Genomic DNA, 26,437 nt, shown 5'->3' with positions numbered 1-26,437 from the left:
TAGCAAGTAACAGTGTCCATATGCTGCCGTAAGTTTCATCAAAATCAATCAACTCATTGTCCTGGGTGAGTAATTACTACAGATGTGTTCTTGTATCCTGCCAGGGAATGTCACGTGTGACATCTGACACCAAATTAATGAGACAAACATCACAAATTTGAGTACTTAACAACATGTCTGAATGACTGTGAGCAATAAGTGCTGAAAGTAGAGGGCAAAAGGGGAATCCAGACAGTAGAAATGACATTTCTGAGATAAGACCTACAAATAACCAGAAAACAGAGAATGAGAAAAGTTGTCATACATTTGGAGCTTGGAAGAAAAGATTGTACATTGCAGGAAGGAATGGTGGAGACAGGCACTGAGTATATCCATTACAAGAATACCTAAAATAATACACATATCAATAAAAATTATCAAGTTTTGAAAATATAATATACATTGAAGCACCAAAGAAACTGGTACAGATATGCGTGTTCAAATACAGATATAGGTGAGCATGCAGAATATGGCACTGCGGTCAGCAATGCCTATATAAGACATAATGTGTCTGGCACAGATTGGTTACTGCTGCTACAATGGCAGGTTACCAAGATTTAAGCGAGTTTGAACATGGTGTTATAGTCTGCACACAAGCGATGGGACACAGCATCTCTGGTTAGTGTTTCAGTGGATATTTTCCCATACGACCATTTCATGAGTGTACCATAAATATCAGGAATCTGGTAAAAAAAATCTCAACGATACCTCTGCGACAAGAAAAGATTCTGCAGGAACTGGACCAACAACAACTGAAGAGAATCGTTCAGTGTGACAGAAGTGCAACCCTTCTATAAATTGCTACAGATTTAAATGCTGGGCCACCAACAACTGTCAGCATCTGAAACACTCAACAAAACATCATCAATATGGGGTTTCAGAGCCAAAGCCCACTCATGTACCCTTAATAACTGTATGACACAAAGCGTTACACCTCACCTGGGCCCATCAACACCGACAATGGTCTTTTGATGATTGAAAACATGTTGCCTAGTTGGAGAAGTCTTGTTTCAAATTGTATCGAGCTGATGGATATGTACAGATATGGAGACAACCTCATGAATCCATGGATCCTGCATGTCAAAAGGGGACTGTTCAAGCTGATGGGGCATGTGCAGTTGGAGTGATATGAGACCCCTGATTCGTCACTCTGACAGGTGACACGCACATCTGATCACCTGCATCTACCATGTCCATTGTGCATTCTGGGGGAATTGGGGATAATTCCAGCAGGACAATGCGACACTCCACACATTCGGAATTGCACAGAGTGTCTCCAGAAACACTCTCTGGAGTTTCACACTTCCACTGGGCACCAAACTCCCCAGATATGAACATTATTGAGCATATTTGGGATGCCTTGCAACATGCTGTTCACAAGAGATCTCCACTCCCTCATATGCTTACGGATTTATGGACCACCCTGCAGGGTTCATGGTATCAATTCCCTCCGCTACTACTTCAGACATTAGTCAAGTCCATGCCAAGTCGTGTTGCAGCCCTTCTGCGTGTTCACCAGGTTCCGACACGATATTAGGCAAGCGTACAGTTTCTTTGGCTATTCAGTGTATAATTGGACTGGTAAAAAAAATCTATTCACCAAGCAGAGAAGGAGAAAACAGACTATTTTATGGAAATGACTATTTTATGGAAATATGCAAGCTTTAGGAGCCAGTGGTTCTTTCTTCTAGCAGAGGGTTTGAAAGTGAAGGAAGAAGGATGAAGGAGGACTGGCGAGGTTTCGGAAATGGAGAGAATAACAGAAAAGTCACCCAGAACCCTGGGAGACTTACTGGATGAGATGAGAAGGAAAGACTGATTGTTGGGGGCTACAACAGACAAGATTTGAAAACCTAACTTAAAGGTAATAAGCAGGACAGAGATTATTAACAAAACATCATGCAAGAGTTAATAAGAGCAGAAAGCTAAGTGCACTATATGTGGTAGGCAAGCAATATGGGGGCAGGGGAGAACAGACACGTCAGAAAATAAAAATGTATAAAACTAAAAGGGATTCAAGAGAAAGAATAGGTACAGAGAGGAAATAAGGAGACCAAAAAAATTAACATTCCAGATGGCAAGTGTGATGAAACACCCACTGAGATTAGGATTGTCTTGTTGTACAGAATGCTCTGCAAAATGACAGCATGTGTTGCCAGTATACACATCCTGTCAATGCCCAATCATCCTAATAAATAAAGTCCCTAATACTGGCCATACTAAAATTACAAATCCGAAAATATGTTTGTCTGCTACCTTTCCACAACCAAACCACTGAACCGATTCTGATGAAATTTGGTTTGCAGATAGCTTGAAGACTGAAGAAGAAAGCAGGCCACTTTAGAAGAGTGTGTACTACAAGACACTAATTGATTTATAGAATATAACATGAAACAGGAAAAATATTTACTCTTCAAAAAGCTATTTACTTTTGATCTTTATCATAGTTGTAGAAATGCTTTTCTTGGTTGATATTTTCTACGTAATACAATTCGACATAATGAATACAACAATACTTACGCAGTCTTCAACATTTTAATCTATACTAACATTACACATGTGAAAGTAACTCAGTTACATTTTCATGACGCAACTGCTGAACCGGTTTGGAAGTAGCAGCAACAGTAATCTATACTAATAATTAATATGTAAAACTATAAATTTTGTCAGTTTGAATGTGCTTCTCCAAATCTACTAGACAAATTTTCATGGGGTTTTCATAAGCAAATTGCAACAACCTGGGATACTGTATATGCTTTATTTCATCAAAATTGAATCACGGAAAAAACATATAATTATCTAAAGTTTTATCCAAAACTGTCATATCTGCCTGTTTGAACACACTAACCTCTTTCATAGGGTTTTTGCAGATAACTTGGGCATAGCTTGGAGCATTGTATAAGCTTTATTTCATCGAAATCATCTCACAGAAATAATACCATACTTGAAAGTTTTATTCGTATTAAAATTATAAAAGCACAAGTAGCTCTGCGTCTGTTATGTTTTCACAACTAACCTGCTGAACTGATTTCGGTGAAATCTGGTATTGAGATACCTTGACACATGAAGAGGAACACAGGCTTCTTTAGAAAATGTGTAGTGCAAGAAGAGTATTACAATGTAGGAAGGTTCCAAGTAACACGCAAAAATACAAACACATAAAGGACAGGTCAGCACGTGGCTGGAGTAAAGTAAATCAGTCACTCAAATGCGATGCGAATTTCTACCATGTCAGGCATGGCACAGTAGAAATGACGGGGTCAGAGAAATCGCTGCCTCGTCCCAGTGCTCACCGCATGATATCTGCACTTATGGTATCCCCACTTATAGTCTGCACAGAGTCTGCACAGAAGTGCGGTGCAAAAACATGGTGTCCTTGGTGATTGCGTGTCAGCCTTAAAGAAGGTGCAGCGGTTACAAACACAAAGGACAGGTCCAGGGATGGCTTGAGTAACACAAACGGCCCACGGTTCAAAAATGTAAATCAATCTAAGTTTCAAAAATGTAAATCACTCACTCACTCGAGATGGCACAAATGATGTGCTCTTTACTTCAGATTATTTCCTCATTTTCCTACAATTTTAACCTAACAGCACTACAACTCCTCAACAAAGCCATGGCCTGACTATCGTCTGCTGCAAGGGGGACATCTTTAGAAGATAGGGAACAGGAGTCTTCTAGAGGACTTTTATGAGGTGTGACAGATTTGCACCTCTCCAACTACAACTCTTGTATGTACAACTTGTATGTCACAGACACCGGGACATGTCTTGGTAACACAAGGTGACTGATGTAATGTGTATATATTTACTAGTGATTTGAAGGCTGCTGCTGAATTAAGTAATTGGTCAGATGAGACATGCTTGCATAATGCTAAATTACAATTGCTTGGTGATGTGAAATCATACGCCATGTACCACAGAGGATAAAATAAAGCACAGATATTTGAATAGTTAGGTAATGGACTTTACCAGCAGGAGTGCACACAAAATACTGAGGTTTTCTTGGGAAACAGCTTAATGATTTGTCACGAAAGTGGAGAGAGTCATCAGAAGGATTTTCAGACAGGATTGGAAAAGTTAACACACAAACCTATGAACTAATGCAACATGCAGAAGCAGACAAAGTTATCCTGCAAGAGGCAGCAAATGGTTGTGTTTTTGTGGGAACTTCCTGCTGACATACGAAAAGGGTCAGGATGGAAAAGTCGAGTGATTTAGCTGCTGGTTGGTTGGTTTAAAAAGAGACCAAAGGGACCAAACTGCGTGGTCATCGGTCCCTTTAGCTACTGCTGTAAGGATTGCCACACAACTTGAAATTGACATCGCTGCCCGAGGACAAAATGACTGGAATGTGCTTCCCTCTGAGGTGAAATGTTATAGTGGGTGTACAAACCAATATAAAAAGCAACGCAACCGACCTCAATGTCACAAATGTGGGAAGTAAGGTGACAGTCATATCACTGTTGAAGTAAGAAACACGACAAAAATCAAATGATGGTGTGGCACTGTTCACCAGGAGGCCATATCCAGGGAAGTTCAGCCACTGTGCTGCAAGTCTTGTTTCAGGTGACGCTAAATTAAATGATGGTGAGGACAAGCCAACACCCAGTCAACAAACACAGAAAATCTCCAAACTGGCGGGAATCGAACCCATGCCCGCTGCACGGTAGGCAAACACACTAACACTTAGCTAAGCAGGTGGACAGGAATACAATAAGATGACACCTGGACAAGAATTAGTGAAATGACAAAGGGAACACCTCAACCATCGGACAACTTTCCCAGTATAACAAAATATACTAAGAACATATGCAGTGACGGAATGCTTCTTGTTGGGCATAGTAAGTGGAACAGAATGTAAGTTTTTAGTGGATGCAGGAGTTATGTGTTAGCCATTAGTCTGGGCCTCTTACACTGAAAGAGACTGATCTCTCCAAGTTATAGGTTAGATGGGGTAGGTGACAATAATGTGATATCATTGTGGACAACGCTGCACAGTTTTAGCACTGGCACAAGAAGATTTCAGCAGCATATGGAAATACTGCTACATGTAAGCAGAGGTACTGCGCAATCCTAGAACTTGATTTTCTGTATAAGCATCACACAAAAATTGCCCATTCACGGTATGGAATTGAACTCAGTTCCACTGGGCATAGCAACTGCCAGTGCTAAATCATTGCAAGGTTTACCGGTCATGAAGGTGGTACCAAATAAACTGCAGACACATACACTAAAGCTCAATCTGCATGATAAAGTACTGAAGGGTACAGGAAGATTACCCTGAGCAAGTGTGGTTACTAACTTGGCAAGCGAAGTATTACGTTTGTTAGTTACATGTTTCAGAGATCATGTAGACGATTCTTTCATTGAAATGATGTGAAATGAGTCACTTTGCAGGCTACATAAAAATGAGTAGTGTTGACATTAATGAACAATTATTATTTTTAGTCCTACTCATGCAACTACATTTTTTTCCTTGGCTAACAGTTTTTAAGTAGAAATTTGTCAATGGAACTGAAGAAGTCGTCCAGGATAAATGATTTTAAATTAATTTTAAATCTTGCTTCACTACCTGTCAGACATTTTATTTATTGGGCAAATGACCAAAAATTTTTGTTGCTGCATATTGCACTCCTCTTTGAGACACTGACAGCTTTAACAGTGGATAATAAAGCTGATTTGTTCCTCTGGTGTTGTAGGGATTTACATCACTGCCCTTCTCAAATTGTAACATTATTAATGATAAATCTCATTAGCTACCTTGAAGAGGTACCTATATGATGTCCTCAGCTGAACTTCACATATTATTCTTATAGCTTGCTTTTGTGCAATCAGTGCTTTCTTTCTAAGTGGCAAGTTATCCCAGAAAATTACTCTCTACAACGTTACTCAATGAAAATGTGCACAATATGTCAGGAGACTGATGTGTTTGTTTCCATGATCAGCAGTTACATGAAGAACAAAAGTAATCAAACTTTGTTGTTTTGAGAAGCTCAGTAATATGCTTCTTCAGTCCAAGTTTTCATCAATACATACACCCAAAAATTTGAAGTATTCTACCCTACTTACTGATTCCTGGTCACGTGCTACGTCAATTGTTGGTATGGCTCTATTCGTTGTATAGAAATGAATGTATGGTGTTTTTTCAAAATTTAGGAAGAGTCCATTTTCAGAGAACCACTTAATAATTCTTTGAAAAATATAATTTGCAAACTTTCTGTTGCTTTCTCTCTAATGGGATTTATTACAATACTAGTATCATCTGCAAAGAGAACCAATCTTGCATGTTGAATGTTAAGTGGAAGGTCATTCACATATACACTGAAGAGCCAAGGAAACTGGTACACCTGCCTAATATCGTGTAGGGCCCCAGCAAGCACACATTAAGTGCCGCAACATGATGTGGCATGGTCGCGACATGTCTGAAGTAGTGCTGAAGGGAACTGACACCATGAATCCTAAAGGGCGGTATATAAATCCATAAGAGTACGAGGGGATGGAGATCTCTTCTGAACAGTATGTTGCAAAACATCCCAGATATGCTCAATAATGTTCATGTCTGGGGAGTTTGGTGGGCAGCCGAAATGTTTAAACTCAGAAGAGTGTCCCTGGAGCCACTCTGTAGCAATCCTGGACTTTTGGGTGTCGCACTGTCATGTTGGAATTCGCCAAGTCCGTCAAAATGCGCAATGAACATGAATGGATGCAGGTGATCAGACAGGATGCTTAATGCTTACATACATGTTACCTGTCGGTGTCCTATTGCTGACTGTGAAATTTTATCAAATTGTCACGAACCTCTGCTTGCATTCTCTGGTGGATGCCCCTGAGAAAATGCAGGGAACATGCAGATGTAGTGAAGAACAGAGAGTTCTTGGAGAAAGCAGGTGTACTCTTCTGAACAGCACGTTGCAAGGCATCCCAGATATGCTCAATAACGTTCATGTCTGGGGAGACTGGTTGCCAGCGAAAGTGTTCAAACTCAGAAGAGTGTTCCTGGAGCCACTCTGTAGCAATTCTGGACATGTGGGATGTCGCACTGTCCTGCTGGAATTGCCCAAGTCCGACAGAATGCACAATGGACATGAATGGACGAAGGTGATCAGACAGGATACTTATGTATGTGTCACCTATCAGAATCGTATCTAGACATATCTGGGATCCCATATCACATTAACTGCACACGCCCCACACCGTTACAGAGCCTCCACCAGCTTGAACAATCCCCTGTTGACATGCAGGGTCCATGGATTCATGAGGTTGTCTCCATACCCCTACACATCAATCCACTCAACACAATTTGAAGCGAGACTCGTCCGACCAGGCAACAAGTTTCCAGTCATCAACAGTCCAATGTCGGTGTGAACAGGACCACGTGAGGTGTAAAGCCTTGTGTCGTGCAGTAATCAAGGGTACACAAGTGGGTCTTCGGCTCCGAAAGCCTATATTGGTGATGTTTCGTTGAATGGTTCACATGCTGACACTTGTCGCCCAGCATTGGAATCTGCAGCAATTTGCAGAAGGGTTGCACTTCTGTCCGTTGAACAATTTTCTTCAGTTGTCATTCTTGCAGGATCTTTTTCCAACCGCAGCGATGTCGGACATTTGATGTTTTACCAGATTCCTGATATTCATGAACACATGTGAAATGGTCATAGGGGGGAAACTCCACTTCATCGCTACCTCAGACATGCTGTGTCCTATCACTCATGCACTGACTATAACACGACGTTCAAATGCACTTAAATCTTGATAACCTGCCATTGTAGCATTAGTAACTGATCTAACAACTGCGTCAGACACTTGTTGTCTTATACAGGTGTTGCTGACCACAGTGCCATATTCTGCCTGTTTACATATCTCTTTATTTGAATATGCATGCCTATACCAGTTTCTTTGGCACTCCAGTGTATTTTTTTCCAATTATCTCATTCTAATATTTATTTGTATCTGCAAAATTGCACAAGTAAACATCTTTATTGTACAACTTTGTGTTCTGATGTAAGGAATAAAACCTCTTCGGGGGACACCACCTTGAAGCAGCACTGTCCGTGTGGGTGGGGAGGTTTGTGTGTTCGTGTGAAGCTGAGGGCTATACTGGCTGTGGGAACCTACAGTCAGTAAGGTCTTGGCTGATGGACCAGACAAAGTGTGTCCCACAACGACCTGTCATCCCACATCCATTCGTTGTCCTTTCCCAACTCCTCAATACCCAACCCAAGGCAAGATGCGATCCGTGTTGAGGGGTGCATGGCACACGAGAAGATGTGTCACGAACGGAGCCTAAAGGATACCAGGTGACCTCCCTGAGTAGTTAGCCTTGCACCACGTGGGGTTTCTGTGGTGTGGATCGATTACATCCCCAACTCTCGTGGAACCAAAATGGACACGGAAAAAAACCAGCAATACTGAGGGGCAAGTTGAGACCTCAGACACCCAAACATCGGGGCTGGAACCGATGGAAAACATTCCCTCATTGGAACAGAGGGACAGACCTGTTCAACAAGTGGGCATGATTGCTAAGAAGTTGGACCAGATTAAGAGCAAAGACTTGTCTGGGGCTCAGAGGAGGAAACTTCATTTATTTATTTATTTATTTATTTATTTATCCTTTGACAAAGTACACTGTATGGGTCAAGATATATTTTCATTTCATGCATCGACAGGTACATAGCTTTTACTGTCTACTGTTTAACAAAAATATAATTTATTACAAATTTATTTTAGGGATATTTCATATTAAATTAGATTTTGTACAATTTTTCTTTTGATACAATAATGGTATTGCAATTGTTTTGAACTGTAGTGCACATAAATTCATTAACACTGTAATAACAGTTTTCTATTAGAATATGTTTGAGACGTTTTTTGAAAATATTTTTATTGTTTATTTCTCTCAAGAATGAAGGGAGTTTTTCAAGGGCTTTTGCTCCAACGTATGATGGCTTTTTTTTGTATTTTGTTGTGTTGTGTGTAGGCTCATGGAAGAGGTTCCATTTTCTTGTGTCATGGTTGTGTTGTGTGTTCTTATCTCTAGTATCGGCAGAATATTTGAATTTTGTCCAACAGAGGAGTTCGTATAGGTATATGCTGGGTAATGTTAGTATTTTGAGGGCTTTAAATGCTGGTTTACACACATCTTTCCATTTAAGGCTGCCTATCATTATTATGGCACTTTTTTGTAATTTAAATACTTTATTGATGTTTGTTTTTGAGGTACCTCCCCACAAAATTATGCCATAACTTAATGTCGTATGAATTAATGCATAGTATATTGTTTTCATAATGCCTGTATCCTTTAGGTAGCTGAGTTTGTGCAACACATATAGGTTTGCGTGGAGTTTCCCCCTTATATATTCTACATGCTTATCCCAGTTTACATTTTCATTGATAATTATCCCAAGGAATTTTGTACATTTGGTGTTCTCTGCTACGCACTCATCTATGCATGCATTGATATCTTCACTGTGAAAGTTTCGAAGGCTGAAGTTTACACAAAGTGTTTTAGTAATATTAATGTGCAGTTTTAATTCATTAAATCTTTGGATGGCATTATTTACTTCTACATTGGCTTTTGTTTCTAGTTTTTGTGTGTCTTTATCCGTGAACAGAAGAGTTGTGTCATCTGCATAGGTAACTATACTATCATTCTAATCATATTTGGGATGTGATTTGTGTATAGAATGAAGCCAAGAATGGAGCCTTGTGGCACAGAGAATTGTAAAATTGTTGCTTTAGATCTTATTTTTTCATCAGTAGTTTTTGTAATTTCAGTATATTGGCTCGTGTTTGTCAAGTATGAGAGAATCCAGTCTCCTGTATTTCCTCTTGTGTCGTATACTCCCAATATTCTACTAAAGTTTTGTGGTCTACACAATTGAATGCCTTTGTTAGATCAATAAATACTCCTACACATTTATTTTTAGAGTCCATGTATAACATGACATTTTCTGAGATCTATTACTGCATCTATGGTGCATTTATCTTTGTGGAAGCCAAACTGATTCTTGTTGATAATTTCATATTTCATCAGAAAAGCAATGAGTCTCTGTGCATAAGCCCGTTAAAATATTTTTTATATGACTAAAGTGCGCTTCATTTATGTTGGCGGCCGAGTTTAGGTTCGTTCTGTGCATCTGACGTCACAAAACACAGTCAGCCAATGAACAGCGAACGACGTTGCCAGATCTCGACTGCAGTGCTGAGCACGGACGAGTGTCCTCAGTTTTAGAAACGTTCAGTCATAAATAAAGTAATAGAACAAAAGCAATGTCTTGATAGCAGACTTTCTTTTATAGAATGTTTGGAAAAAAGCATTCTTTATAACAATTGCTTCATATTCTATTAATTAATTAAACCAAACAAGCAATAAGACTCTTAATACAGGCGATAGCAAGGAAAGGTGTTTGTATCAATCCCACGAACCGCTTTTTCGCAATGAAGGAGAGCGGTAATTGTTTATTTCCTATTGTATTTCGACGAAGCGTGAGTAATTCATAGTCATACCAAGTGTGTTTGTCAGTATTTTGTGTGACGTGTTACAATCCTCATGGACGTTTGTTGTCAGACAAATTGTGTTAGCGTAATGGTTAAGGTGTTGGGCTGCTAAGCACGCTAAGGTTATGAGTTCAAACCTTGTGCGGTGCTTAATATTTTCTTTATTTAAAAACAATATTGAAGTGCCTTACTTCACGAATTTTATTCGTTTGAATGCAATTTTTTGAAATTTCTAGTGCTTTGTCTCTTCATTAACCCTTTCGCTGCTGCAGACACGTGCTCCCCGCATTCCGCGCTGTGCGTGATTTTGTCATCACTGCACGCCTGCTCGCCTGTGCAGACGCATGGTGTTCCCACTGCTTTGACACACTTATCATTCGATTTCACAAAAACTATTTGGCCCAAAAATTTGATTTTTACACGTCTTCTTGACTGATACCTTCCCCCCATAAATGACTTAATTTTGTTTCGATGTTCAACGCAGTTATTGTGCAGCATTAAATGTAATAAACCATTGCACGAAATTTTGAAGAGTTTGCAGGTAAAAGTCCATAGAGTATACTTTCCGTATGGTCGATTTTAGTTGCCACAATGTTGAGAATGAAATGTGGACAAGATACCTAAATTTCATATAAAATTTACTGTATAACAATATCTCATTTAATTTAAGTAACACATAGGTGTCGTATGTAATATTGAGAAATATTCCGTCTTTCGCGACTGTAATAAAAGTTTTATTTACACCAGGCGCGTTTGGCTTTAGTTTAAAGCACTTCGATCAATGAAAGGTGTGGCACATACACAATGGTACTCACGTTCTCTTTCTTGTTTTTGTTCCACAGTCGCAGTTTTACTACTGGTATTGAAATATATTCCTCTTCTGCAACTGTAATAAGCGACTTATTTAGACCAGACGCATTTCTCTCTTTTGAAGCATCATCAGTGGACAGTATTTTGTCTCCTCCATTGCCAAGTCACCTTTCGTAGTTTTGTGCTGCGGTAACACAATATTCAACGTTTGTGTTGGCTGATCAGTGTTTTAGCAAATAAATGGTGTTTGTGTGTGCCACACACAAAAATTATATTTGACATAGCTCAGAGCACTTCACTGATAGAAGGTATGTTCAAGTCCTAATGTTTCTGTAAGTCCACAGTTTTGTTTAATGTATTTTGTCTACTTCCTTTTGATCGAAGTGCTTTAAAATAAAGCCAAACGTGCCCGGTGTAAATAAAACTTTTGTTACAGTCACGAAAGACGGAATATTTCTCAATATTACATACAACACCTATGTGGTACTTAAATTAAATGAGATATTATTAACCAGTAAATTTTATATGAAATTTAGGTATCTTGTCCACATTTCATTCTCAACATTGTGGCAACTAAAATTGACCATAAAGAAAGTATACTCTAGGACTTTTACCTCTGCAAACTCTTCAAAATTTCGTGCAATGGTTTACTATATTTAATGCTGCATAATAACTGCATTGAACATCGAAACAAAGTTAAGTCATTTATGGGGGGAAGGTATCAGTCAAGAAGATGTGTAAAAATCAAATTTTTGGGCCAAATAGTTTTTGTGGAATTGAATGATAAGAGTGTCAAAGCAGTCAGAACACCATGTGTCTGCACAGGCGAGCAATGCAGTGACAAAATCGCGCACAGCGCAGAATGCGGGGAGCACGTCTGTGTAGCAGTGAAAGGGTTAATGCGGCCGTGGTGGCTTTACTTCATAAACTGCGCGCTCCCCCCTAAACGTAAGCTTGTGAACTATGCTATACTATGGCGTTGCTTCTCTTGGAGCGTGCATCATGTGCAACTGGCAACGCAGCAATCTCCCGCGTCTTGGCGGGCATGCACGAGCCGCCAAGATAAAAGAATTGAACTACAGTAACAGAGCTGTAAGCCTGTAATTTTCTGGATTGTATTCATTCCTCTTTTTAAGTATTAGTTTTATCAGTGCTATCTTTAAGCACTTTAGAGAAGTTCCTTCCAGGAATGATGAACTGATTAGTTGTGTAAGAGGTTTCTTGAGTTCCTGCATACAGTGTTTAATTTCTATACTTGATATTCCATCAGTTCCACAGGACTTTGTTTGTTTTAGGTTTTTTATTATATTTAGTGTTTCTTCTTCTGTCACTGGGGAAAGTGCCTCTGTTTTTCCCTGGGGATTAATAAATGTTTTCCAGGTGTTATTGTATTTTTTATTATTTGTTTTTTCTTTCAGTTTTTGGCCTACTGTGGCAAAATAGTCAAAGAAGAGATTTATGATTTTATTCTGTTTAGTTACAGTTTTTTGCTGGCCGTGAACTGTATTTTGCTGTGTTCCTGTGAGTTGGAGGGTTTGCGATTTGTATTTATAATAGACCAGCAAGCCTTGCTTTTATTATCAGCGCTATTTATGTACTTTTTTGCTTCTAGTCGGTTGGCTGCTTCCAGGACTTTAGCATACATTCTTTTATATTTTCTGTAGTACTCTTTAAAGTTTTCATCAATGCTATGTGCATCATTTTTATCATGTTCCTAGAGACCAAAATGCCTTTTGTTATCCATTTTTTGTTTTTACTTGAGGTTTTGGCTTTAGTTTTTACTACTGTGCATGTAATATTGAGATGATAGGAAAGTGTGTCAATAAAATGAGTCACTTTATGATCCACTGATGGAGAGTCTTTTTCCAGTATTTCCCATCCTTCTTTTTCAAGTTTTATCCTAAGGGCTGTTAAGTTTTGTTCATTTAAGCTTCTTTTCTCCCATATTTTTGTGTTTCCTCCTGCATGAACTAGCTGTTACTTTGTAATTTGCAACAGTAAGATTTAGAATTTCATGCTCATTTAGACCATATTCGGTCAGAGCTAGAATGTCAGGAGTTTCTTCATTTAGCATTATTTCTAATTGGGTTGCCTTATTTTTTTATGTATTGTATATTCTGGTGCATTATTTTTATAACTGAATATCCTGATTCCATGTTTGTTTTTGTCCTATATTCTTTTTTGTTATCGTTGTTTTTTGTGGATATCAGATTTCCTGATTTTTCACCCCCACTATACAATGTTAGTTTCTCTTGTTTCTAATGATTTTACAAACATCTGCATACATTCTGCTGAGTGTTACCGAACATAATCTATTTAATTCTTAGAGAACAAAAGCTAAAGAAAGAAAAGGAGTGGCTTCCTAAACAAAAGTAGAAGGAACTAAAGGGCTCAAGCCCAAGACTCTCCAAGAAAAGACTATCCAAGGGCGAATGGGGTGTACAATCCCCTTCTACATCGAGGGCAGGCAGTAAGAGAAGAAGGGGGAAACTAAGATGCCCATTTCTCAGAATAAGTGTATCCAGAAAAAGCAGAGGCAAGAAATAGGGAAACAAACCTATAGTACTGCAGCCCTGGCTTTTAGGATGGCGGTTCTCCAGCAAGCCTATCCACTGGTCAAGATTACCTTGCAGCAGGAGCAGCTCGTGCAGATGGCTCTCTTTGAGAAGGCTGGGGGAGGGGGGGAACACTGGTCCAGGACCCAAATTCAGGAGAGTCTATCTGGATCACGGTGCTTTTACCTTTGTCTGCGAGGGGTGGGTACAGTGGAATGGCTTAAGGAAAAGGTGCCCCTAATATCACCATGGGAGGGTGCGATGCTGCTGGTAAAGACAGCAGCTCACCTCTTCAAGACTGCAAACATATTAATCTGGTTGCCAAAACTCCTGAAGGACATCTTTCCAGAGACTCTGATTGAGAAAATAGGATCTCAAAATCTGAAAGTCTCAACAGAGGATTGGAAGGTAATCAACTGGAATGTTGCCCCAAACGGCCAAACCCTTGTGGTGGAAGTTGGAGAGAGTCCGTGAAGGCAATGCGGGAACAGGACCTGAGACTATTCTTGGGGTTCTCCCAGGTTGCCATCATAGTAATCAAAGACATCAGAAGTGACAATGGAGGGAAGATGGAGATGCAACACAGTAAAGGGGCTACTGCTGCCCTGAGTTGTCTTCTGGGAAGACAAGAAGTGAACATGGCCCTGATTCAGAAACCTGATTTATATAACGGGGATATAATTAGGCCTAGGCGGCACTGTGAAAACGGCAATAGATATTGTTATAATGAAGAAAGCTTAAGAAATCACCAAGGAGTTTGTGACACAGCTTATACAGCTCGTTTATGCTAGAAATATAAGGAACTCCAGAATGTGCATTTATGTAAAAAAACAGAATCCCCTTCATGCCAATGGCGGACTTTTGTTCTAGGGACTTGGTGACCATCAGGATGCGGCAACATGAGGGAGTTTGTAATGGCCTTGGCATACCTTCCTTAAAAGGACAGTGCTCCTTCTCGGGAGGTGAGGAGACCAGGGTGTATACATGGACAAGGAAAAAAAATTCCCCAGATTTACCGGTTGAGACAGTATACTTTTCCTTGGCACTGTAAAACTTATCAATGCTTTGACGGTTAATGATTTTATACACCGACGTAGAATTTCCCAACACTTTAGAAAATGATACTCTGTATAAATTCGAATTCCGCCTAACACCGCAAGTTACTTTCCGAAGCATTAAAATCGAGATTACGACGCACTTTTGTAAGCCAGTCACGGCTCATGTCACGTGACCTCGCCAGCTGATGACAGCATTTGACACATGATGTAGTCAGCCAATAGCAAGATCACTCTTAAGCAGCGTGAACACACAAATAAGAAAAGTTAATGGCTTAAATTAATATACATATTGTTACTACATGAAAAGCAAAGCTTTCAGATATAATATTGGTCTCTAAGATTAATAAGCTGCAAGATAAGCTAAGCTTCAACATATAATGTTGATCTCTTTTGCGCGTCATACATCATATAAATGTGCCAGTAAAATTTTTAATAACGACGTAAATGTCTGATATTCTGGGCTCAAAATTCTTCAGATGGTTATCCCCAAAGAGCTGATTTTTATACGAGAGTCAAACGCTCTGTGATTAAGAAATTCGTCATACATTCTCGCACATAGTTTATCTTACACAAAAGGAAATTTACTTTGAAAGTAACGCTTTGCAAAGCAATACTCGCAATATTTTTCCATGACCTATTAGAAATAGGTTTGTTTCAGCAGTTACCAGAGAGCACCAGATAACAGGCGTCACTGCACTTGCGCAGCTAAGATGACGCAGGAAGCCCGCATGTTCGTATGTGTGAAACATTAAAAGATCTTGCATTAAAACGAATCTAATATAAACAGCTGTCACGTCACGCTCATTGGAGGCAATTTGTTGTTTAGAAGCATTGCATAGTTTTCCTAAAGCCTTTGACACACTTTGCTGTTGGCAGATGCTTGTATGAGCACTTTGTTTTGTTGTTGTATATGGCGCATTTCCTTTGCGACTTAGTTTCGTTTTTTTCTCTTGTTCATGTTTTCTTGCTGCAGTATTATTCTGCAGAAGTGGGATACACTAATATTCTTTGTTAGAGTATTGGTTCTTATCAGTCAAAATCACAAACAGTTAACTGAAAACTAAAACAATGAAAAATTTCCAGGTTTTTCCTGGTTTTCTCCCGGATGAAAAAATTCCTGGGTTTTTCCCGGATCTCCCAGTTGTCCCAAGTCGTATACACCCTGGGAGACTGATGGAAGCCTGTGCACGACAGGGCAACCAACTATTGGTTGGATGCAACGCTAATGCCCACAACTTAAGTGTGGGCCAGCACCGAAACCAACAGTAGAGGTGAGAACCTTCAAGACTTTCTTCTAGCTAATAACTTAGAGATCCTCAATAGGGACAAGGAATTTACATTTAGGAATATAAGAAGGAAAGAGGTAAATGACATAACCTTCAGTTCCACTTTGATGGGTAGTTATGACAAACAATGGCATGTGGCTTCAGAGCCATGCTCATTAGACCACTTGTATATTAAGTTCGAGGTTGAAATGGGCATTACACAGACCATGTCCTATAGGAATCTCAGGAAAATGGACTGGGAGGCATATGTGAGGGACCTCGACTCAGGCCTATTGGAAGTCAGTACTTCAATAAGGAATCCAGTAGAGTTTGAGGAGGTAGCAGAGACCTCTGCAATCATGACCTCATACCATGAAAACTGCTCAAACACCAAGAAGTGCACGAATAGGAATGTATCTTGGTGGAACAACAACCTGGAATCACATAGGAAACAGGTACAAAAACTGTTTAACCTTGCGAGAAGGAAAGGACAATAGGCATAATATTGGGAGGCCCTTGTCAAATACAATCTTGCATTTAAGCAAGCAAAGCAGGTGACCTGGAAGGCATTCTGTGAGGAGGTAGAGGGTACAGCTGTTCAGGCCAGACTTCACAAAATCCTCACTAGGATACCAACTAATCCGGGAGAAACTTTAAGGAAAGAGAATGGCGAGTATACAAGGACAACACATGAAATGCTGGAACTACTCCTCAAGACTCATTTTCCTCAATGTACTCTGACAGGCAACACAGACCAGGAGATCCCTGTGAGATATTGGTATTCAGGTATTCAAAGGGAGAACTGGGAATCTGCCAGAGAATGTGTTGACCACAGCAATATTCATCAATGGGTGGTGGGAACATTCCGACCGTTCAAGTCACCTGGCCCAGATGGAATTTTTCCAGCACCCCCGCAACAAGCAGGAATGAAGACTCCTATGCAGGTTATTTAGGGTTAGCCTAGCAGCAGGAATCATGCGTAAAATCTGGAGGGCAGTGAAGGTTGTCTTTATTCCAAAGCCAGGGAGAATTGATCATACTGAGGCCAAGGATACGAGACCAATCAGTCTGTCATCCTTTCTTCCTAAAACATTAGAAAAACTGGTCAATGTGCATGTTAGGGAGAGGAGGTTAACTAGGGTCCCTCCACACATAATCCAACATGCATATCAACCAGGAAAATCATGTGAAAATGCACTCCACCAACTTGTAGGGAAGGTGGAGAAAGCACTACACTTTCAGGAAATAGCCCTCTGCATCTTCTTGGACATTGAAGGGGATTTTAACAACACAATCTTCGAATCCATGGTTAAGGCAGCAGAGGTGCATGTCTTGGAGACTACCATTTGCAGGTGGGTTAGAGCCATGCTTAGTGTTAGAAAGGTAGAAGCCACTATGATGCAAGAAAAAATGGTAATCAACACCCCCAGAGGCAGTCCACAAAGAGGGGTTCTGTCCCCTGTACTGTGGAACCTTGTGGGGAATGAACTCATTGTAGAATTAAACTCTAGACAGTAATTTTGCCAGGGATATGCAGACAATCTCGTCATAGTAATACTTGGCAAATTTTCAAGTACAGTCAGAGCTATGGCACAAGGAGCAATGAACATTGTGCAAAATCGGTGAAGGAAACAGGAACTAAGGGTCAGTCCTAAGAAGACTGTTTTAGTACCATCTACAAGGAAGCAGAACCCACACACATATTGGAATCCCAAGCTTCTCAATGAAACTCTACCAATGAAGGGGATAGTGAAATATCTAGGTGCAAACCTGAATGAGAAACAATCGTGGACCCCTCACATAAGGAGCACTTCTTCCAAGGCGAAAGGTACTCTAATGAGTACCTGGAGAGCTTGTGGTAAAAACTGAGGCTTAAGCCCCAAGAGCATGAACTGGATATAGACCATGGTAGTAAGACCTATAATCACTTACGGGGCTACAGTGTCATGGAAAAAGGCAGAACAGCAGGTAGCTGCTAAGGAGCTTGATAAGGTGCAGAGATTGACCTACTTAGCCACTACAGGCAGAATCGCAGCACACCCACTGCTGGGAGAGGAACCATGCTGGACATGCCCCCATTACACCTGAGGGTAAAGATGGAGATAACAGCTGGAGCACACAGGTTAAAGATGGGCAAAAACTGGAATTCACTGGGGTATCTAGGATCTTACCCTAAAATACTGAGTGAGGTAGACATAGGTATGGTTGGGGAAATGCCAGCCAACTAAATAATAACTCCCAGCTGCTTCAACAAGACTTTCATTCTAGTAATTGGAAGAAGAGAGCTCTGGGAGAGCAAATTTCGACACCGTACTGTGGACATAGTCTGGTTCACTGATGGTTTGAAAACAGACCAAGGCGTTGGGGCCAGGGTGTACGGAGGGCAGCCAAGACTGGGGAGTGCAATCTCTCTAGGGAAGATGGCTACTGTGTTTCAAGCAGAAATATCTGCTATCAGTTGTGGTTGGAGGAGAATTTGCGGAGGTGCTACAGAGGCCACACTATTTCCATTTAAACAGACAGCCAAGTAGCCCTGAAAGCACTGGCAACCTCTCCAACAAGATAAAGGATCATGGCAGAATGCCACAAAGCCCTTGTGGAGCTAGGGGGAAAACAATAGGGTAAACCTGTTGTGGGTCCCTGGTCACTCCGGGATTAGCGATAATGAGCAAGCCGATAGGTTGGCCACGACAGGGGCGGTGACACCATTTATTGGACTGGAACCTGTCCTGACAATCACCAAGGCAAAGATCAAAATAAAACTACAAGACTGGATGTGGAGACAGCATGTAGAATATTAGGCAAGGTCGAAAAGCAAAAACATGGCAAGGTATTGGTGCCAAAGCCCTGTTCTACAAGAAGTCTCTCAATCCAGGGCTTGAACAGGAGAGAAATGAAACTCAAGGTTGGACTACTGACAGGCCATGGGAGTTAGAAACATCTACATAAAATGGGGATAATAGTAATTCACTCAACAGCATTAGGGTTAAACACATCTCAAAACTTCAAATGTAAGCTCTATTACATATCTGGTAATAATATGGGCTCTATTACAGTGCCCTTTGGCTCCTGTGTGGGTTCGAAACACAGGAATCATAATATGTTTGGACAGAGCATACCCACCATCTCCAACAAGAAAGTCGTCATGTAGTCCATTTTCAAATTCTGCAGCAACTCTACTGTTGTCCCAAATGCATCATGCACGGAACCCGGCCAACCTTACGACATTCGAAATCTTCATATTGGCATCACACATGATTTGTGTATTGATAGAAAAGAAATTCTTGCAAGTCCTATAGAGGTCTGCTTGTGCTCCATACAGACAAAGCATGGGTGTAGGTACACAACCTATGGCCCCAATGACATTCCCTTGATATATTTTCTTGGTTCTGTGGCATGGATGGTAACAGTGGCCTTAAGGCAATTAACCCTTTTATCATACTGTTAAAAGCTCTCCCAGCAGTAGTATTTTGGATGTAATGAGATTGTCTCTTATGATTTGATAAGTACCAGCATGAAAACTTCGCAGTCTGCAAAGACGTTGCAGCCTAGGAGACAAAGCACGGTTCCTGTCATAATTATGCTGCAGTGATGGCTCCAGCACAGCAAGCAGAGACTCCAAAGATTCCATACAAAACCAAACCACCCTTGAAAATCAAACCACACTTTGAAATCATTGTCACTATACACTGCAAATTGGTCTCTTCTTTCTATTAAAACCCTCGCTGTTGGGATATCCACCTCTTTCTTCATGTCCTTACATTCTTCATAGGACAGGTAATCCACAGAATTTGATACTCAACATGCAGAAACCAAAGAACACATCTTACTCTATAACTTTACTCCTAGTACTGCTTAGTAGTAAATTCTGACCTTATTTCCTACTTAGGTTACTAATGTATTAACGTACTCTGATGGTGCTCTCCACCAGTTATGGAGTAAATAAATTTACTTCAGCAGTGAATGAAAACATTACTCCTGTGGTAATTTACTGCTTTAGTTCATTACTCTCAACTGGAAATTGATAATATACTTCTCTCTTAGCAACTTATTACTTTAGTTTCACTTACCTTTGGTTGGTTTTTGCCACCCCTAGAGCATTACAATCAACTGTTTGTTAAGACAAGAAGCAAAATTGTTCAATGGCCTGGCGACTGTAAGTGTGTGAGATTGTGTTGTAAGTTAAAACAGGCATTAAGTCAAGTGCAGTATTGATGTTCCAAACTTTGAGAAAGAGCTTATTTTATTGTGCAATGCTATTAATTTGGTGATCAGATGTATCTCCACTCAAAGTGTGGATGGTACGGAACACCCAGTAGTATTTGCATCAAGAAAATTAAAAAAAGGCAGCGCATAATTACTCTACTAAGGAAAAAGAGATGCTAGCTGTCATTCATGGTATTACGTACTTCCACTGTTACCACCAGGAACAAAATTTAAGGTAGTAACATATTATGCCATGTTGAAGTCGTTATTGCGATTGAAAGAGCCATTAAGAAGAGAGACATGTTTGGCTCTGAAACTGAGTGAATTAGAATATGTGATAGTGCGTAAAGAAGTCAGGAGGCATGGCAATGCTGATGGCTTACACAGAACAGTTGGAGTATAACAAGCACTGGGTAGAAGCATAACTGAGTGGCTTAATGCACAGGTTGTTAATGCTGTCAAGTATTTAGAACACACCTGCAGTTTGCGTACATGACAGCTTTCTGTGCAGAACGACTGACCTCTGGACCACAAGCGGTGGTGCCTCCAGTTTTTAAAAACGTACTGAGGCAAGCACATGACCTTGTTCTGGCAGATCATGGATACTGGACAGTTACTGATCGAGGTGTTTAAAAAAATCGAGGAGAGCTAGGAAAAAAGATGTGAAACAATATGTTTGCAACTGTATGCCAGATCTAAACTGTCAATGGGTCCCACTACAAAGATTGCCAGAAGTGACCAAACCTTTTGAACTGGTAGGTCTTGATATTCTCGGACCATTCACACAAACACCTGGGGTAACTGCTACATATTGACTGTGACACACCACTTTTCACACTTTGTTACAATGGTTGTAACAACAGATCAACAGGTGAATACTGTGCCTCTGGCCATCATGAACAATTGGTTATTAATATTCTGTGTTCCCAGACACAATGATCACTGATCATGGCACTAATTTTATGTACCATTTGAAGTAACGGCTGGGCCATTTGTTACATATTTATAAACTCAGGACTAGCTCTTTCCACACTCAATCAAATGGAAGAACACAATGTGTTCATCATCATACAATTTCCAAAATGCTGACTTATTTTGTAAGCACCCATAAAGACTGGGATGCCTATCTCCTGTGTGTCACATTTGCATATAACTCTGAAATCCACAGCAATATTTGGCTGTTACTCTACAAAGTAGTAGTGTATGGCAGGAAGATGCCATCACCTTTCAACCTAGCAAAGCCTAAACTTGAAAATACAGTCTCTTAGTAAAGAAATTTGTGAATGATTGTATCATCTCATAGAGATGACATTTGCAACAGCCAGGGACAACCTCTATTGTGCATGTAGGATGCATTAAGCCATTCAAAGTCACTGTAAATTCTTTGCTGCAAGCATCTGTGTCATCTCCAGTGCAGGATATTAAGTCAAAGAGGAAAGGGAGGACACCGAACTTCAATAATAGAGAAGTACACGACATGCCTTATGCACTTAGACTGTATCACAGTATGACTGAATGACATGGACTTGTAAAATGCTTTTATCGACAATACGTGAGATAGTTTATTTTGTGTGTCATTGTTGTGATATATTTGGGGTGTAAAACATGTTTATTTTGTTGTCATGGACTTTTTTAATGCAATTATCAGTATGAATGCACTACCAATATGCTTCAAGACATTGTGCATAAAAACAGGATATTGCCAAGGCTCATACCTCAGGTTCTGCTGGTGATGGAAAGATAGGGTCAAGTGTTTTGTATAGTCTTTGGGCTAGGGACCATTTGCATACCCAACAAGTTGGTTCTTTTCACATTAAAGACAGTGGCAGTGGGAAACAGGGGGAAAAGTAATAAATGCTTGAAGAAAGACAATGGTTGTGGTATAGAAAGAGTGAAGGAGACAATGGCAGTGTGAGGGAAAGATAGGGACACTGTGACATTGGAAACAGTTGACAGTGACAAAACAGTGCTAGGAAAAGAGTGAAGAAGACACTGCCAGTGGGAGAGGGATCAAAAGGAGGAGAAATTAGAAGCGCATGAGAGCCAGACCCTATGACACTGACAACGAGCAAGAGAGAGATAGTTACAGTAGGGGGGGAGGGGGGCGGGAGAGCAGTGGGAAGAAATGAATAAGATAGTAGCAGTAAGAGAAAGCAAGGAGACAGTGACAGTGAGATGAGACGGTAGCAATAAGACAGAACAAAGGAGACTGTGGTTGTGAGACAAGTGACAGTGAGACAGAGACACGAAGAGATAATGACAATGAGCTGGGCTGAATAAGCAAGTGAGAATGGTGACTAGTGGCGCTGAGTGAGTTACAGTTAGGAGAGCTTGTGGGATTGAGAGATAATTTGCATGATAAAAGAGTGCAAGAATGTTCGCATGACAAAATTTTTTGGAAAATTTTTTAAGTCACTGAGGAAGGTAGACTAAAGCAGCTGGTACCCCACTTTTCCGTCAAGAGTCATTTAAACAGGAACATATTAGCCTTCTATGTGCTCTGATAGAAGCGTTTTTCCACTGTTAGGTTACAATGATAGGGCATAGGATATTGTTGAGCTATGTGACTACAAGTGACAGGAATATGCACACTTTTTGAAAAGGGGGAAGAAGTGATGAAAATTCCTTTCTCCCATGTGGCGTATCTTCTTGTTGATTCTACACCTCTGTGGAGGAGTAGTAGTGGTTGCACAACAAAATCGGGCATGCGAAGCAGAGCATTTGCTAGACAAACAGAAGTACCAAGCTATTACCAGTATATATTTAAATTAACATACAATATATGGCAGATAAGAAATGAAATATGAATAGTACGGGAAACGTTTACAGAGTTGCAACGACAGGCTGAGAGGGGAGGAGTGTTGACAGAAGTTCAAGGGGAATATCAGGTACCCCACTTTTCATATGAGAAGTTGGGAGAACAGCTGTACCATGTAACGAATATGACACCACAAACAAAGGAAACAAGGATGACTGGATGCAGATCGAAAGCTACTAAAGACAGTATTAAGTTCCGCAGACAATGAGGCCTTTCAAGAACTTAATAGCATAATAGGGCAAGCAGAACCAGTAGCAGATGAAAACAGGGCAACTGTGGAGTGGCATATCATACAGCTGAAGAATCTGGCACACATTGTACTTAATTATGCCAGCGTAGTATGAGAATTAACTGTGGAATTTGCAAGACATGTAAAGAATACCACGGGAATAGTGAATGACGACTTGGATAGAGTACAGAATTGATTGAATTTGCTGGAGGAGAGAACGGTTGTAGTAAGATTATTAAGCTCGCTAGCAGACAGTGTGGGTGATGCAAGAATTGGACTAGCAACATTGCAAGAATTGGTTCACCACAGTTTTTAATAGGGCTACAGGATTACAACAAAGCCTAACAGCAGAATTACAGCATTTAGTGAAACCAAAAGAGCGAAGTTAGTCACTATTCTACCATGTATCATATCAACGGTTGGAATTAGTATGGCTAAGACAACATGTGTTCATGTTTATCTTGTAAACTTACTAACTCAAAATAAAAAAAAAACTTTCACAAGTGATAAAACCAGCACACAATTGATGGCAAGTTTATAATAAACAACTGGTTAAAAAGAGTAAACATGGAGAAACACTATATGAATAAGACAGCAAAGGAAGCTTTCTTAATTTTTTCTTAAGCAAGAATATCCTTGTATTGAAATAACATTTTTCAACTTACACCCCAACATACATTTTCTCAGCTATACAGATTCCGAGATGAGTCATTAACAATCATGTTAATCTTGAAGAAGTCACAGGGTGAAAAAAGATCATGCCAAGAATGTCAATTCACTTGGAGTTTCAAACTGCAAGCAAGAATTCAGCCAAATACAAGTATGCTACAACTGGACAGAGATTTGTTAAAGAAAACTGAGAAATACACATTACATGTACGAGATCTGTAGGGGACTTGGTGAAAGTGTTCATAGTTGACAAGAAAGATGTATCCCATATCTAGTTTGAACAAGTTCACGCTACTCTCCTGAACCCAGACAAGAAGCATGTTAGGAACACTTTATATTATGACCTTTCATAAAATTAAGGAACTTTTGAAAGTGGACAAGTAGTCATCTGTGTAGTTTTTTTAGTGGTGGATTTTAAATTAAAATAATTAGGAACTCAGGACTTCAAAATACAGTAAAAATACTTTCTTATGCACTTTTTAAATAAGAAGTGAAGTATAAATATATAAATATATATGTATATATGTTTGCATTTTCTCCTAAACACTGCACTGATTTCAACCAAACTTCGTACATGTATCATTTACTGTCGGGAAAGAATCACTATGGGGTAACAACCACCTATCTATCGAAGGGGTGGGGACAAAAAATAGTGTAGCCTATGATGCGCGAATATCCGGACTTTATTCGTCCAGTATTTGAGAATAAGAGCACTTAGTGAGTTGCAACCCACAATCGAAATCATATATTTTAAAAGAAGAATACAGTCAGCAAAACAGGAGGCAAACCTTTGCCCTGCAGCTGCGTTAAATATAGAAACTCTTGTAAGGGCACTGATAGATACATTCGTAAACTAAAGTCAAATCAGACCCTTTTCTAGGACTTCCAACAGTAGTGTGCATTTTACTGTCATTTGTTGAGAATACCAAGGCTAGTTTCCACAACTGAAAGGCTGTGTGTGTGTGTGTGTGTGTGTGTGTGTGTGTGTGTGTGTGTGTGTGTGTGAGGGAGGGAGGGAAAGTTGGCTCTATCATTGGCAAAAATGATACAGAGGGGTCCAATGTAGAACTGTAGAATTCAAGTGTTCAGCTGTATCATCAAGTGCCCAGCAACTTTTTGTCTGAACATGCTGATGCATGCATGAAAACCAGTACCACTGTGACAGCGTTGATTTCTGCAAGTAGTTAGTTGTTTCAAAGTCTTCGCAATTAGGAGTGCACAGAAAATACTTGAACCTTACTTACTTTTTGTAGAGTGTTATATTACTGAGTTGGTGACTAACCTAGAGCGTTAACCAACAGAGTTAAATTATGAACATTTAGAACTTATGTGACCACAAACTTAAAAGGAAACTGTAATCACATTTTATTTCACTAATGGGAAGGTCTGATTTTTGAACAATGTGTGACTGTGATCTATGACATTGGTCCTTAGTCGAATAACATATCACCAGATAAAGATAATTGTGGCAATACATTGATTTAACATTAGGCAAATTTGCTGTTAATTTAAGATATAAATTTTCCTAGTAATAGAATACATACTGACACACACACACACACACACACACACACACACAGACACACACACACACACACACACACACAAAAGAGTCAAGTTATGTATAATAACTGTACGTGGATAATATGTAATTAGCAATTTGTGAACTGGTTGACACCAAAATTTTCAAACTATTAAAATAATATACAGAAAGGAGGAAAGTAAGTTACACTCTCCTTCACGGGTCATAGCAGTATGCTTTGCCAGGGAATAAAACACAGAAAAGTAAAGTAAGTAGTGACAGAATTCGTAAATAACATCAAGAAGGCACAAAGGTCGTCTGAAGTTACATAAAGAATACATACCAATTCCCCGATCCCTCAGAGACCGAAGTTCTAATTCCACAGTGTCCAGCTGCTGAAGTAAATCATCATTTTCTCTTGTAAGGCGCTTAACCTGTCGATGAGCACTTTCAAGTGCTGTCTCAAGCTCCTGCACACGATTAGTCAATTGATTCACCTGTTGCCTTGCTTTCCGTTCATCTTGTTTCACTTGCTCCAACTGGCGTTCCACTGATGCACTTTGTTTCAGCACTTTGTCCATCTGTAACAAATTCTTTTTCATCTACACTGACAATACAAGACATGTTCGGAAAGAACTAGTGAGTAAAACTAAAGACTTCAACTGATGTATACTGAAGTAAACACACCCCCAATATCACTCTATATGGAGCTGGTAATATAAAGACAACATAATAGATAACTCCCGGCCCCTTTCCTATTCCAAGTC

The 26,437-nt window shown here is 39.9% G+C and overlaps 1 protein-coding gene across 1 annotated transcript in view; it reads right to left on the bottom strand.

The window, feature by feature from the left end:
• Positions 1-26,437, bottom strand: part of LOC126237005 (GRIP and coiled-coil domain-containing protein 2-like) — a 323,096-nt gene that overhangs the window by 213,351 nt on the left and 83,308 nt on the right. The window contains exon 5 of the mRNA XM_049946730.1: positions 26,014-26,251. Coding sequence (XP_049802687.1) covers positions 26,014-26,251 — 238 coding nt within the window. The remainder of the gene's footprint in view (positions 1-26,013; positions 26,252-26,437) is intronic.

Source organism: Schistocerca nitens, chromosome 2 (assembly GCF_023898315.1).
Source record: "Schistocerca nitens isolate TAMUIC-IGC-003100 chromosome 2, iqSchNite1.1, whole genome shotgun sequence".
In the NCBI taxonomy this organism is placed as follows: domain Eukaryota; kingdom Metazoa; phylum Arthropoda; class Insecta; order Orthoptera; family Acrididae; genus Schistocerca; species Schistocerca nitens.
Note: the sequence above shows the minus strand (reverse complement) of the source record. Positions and strands in the feature narration are given on the sequence as shown.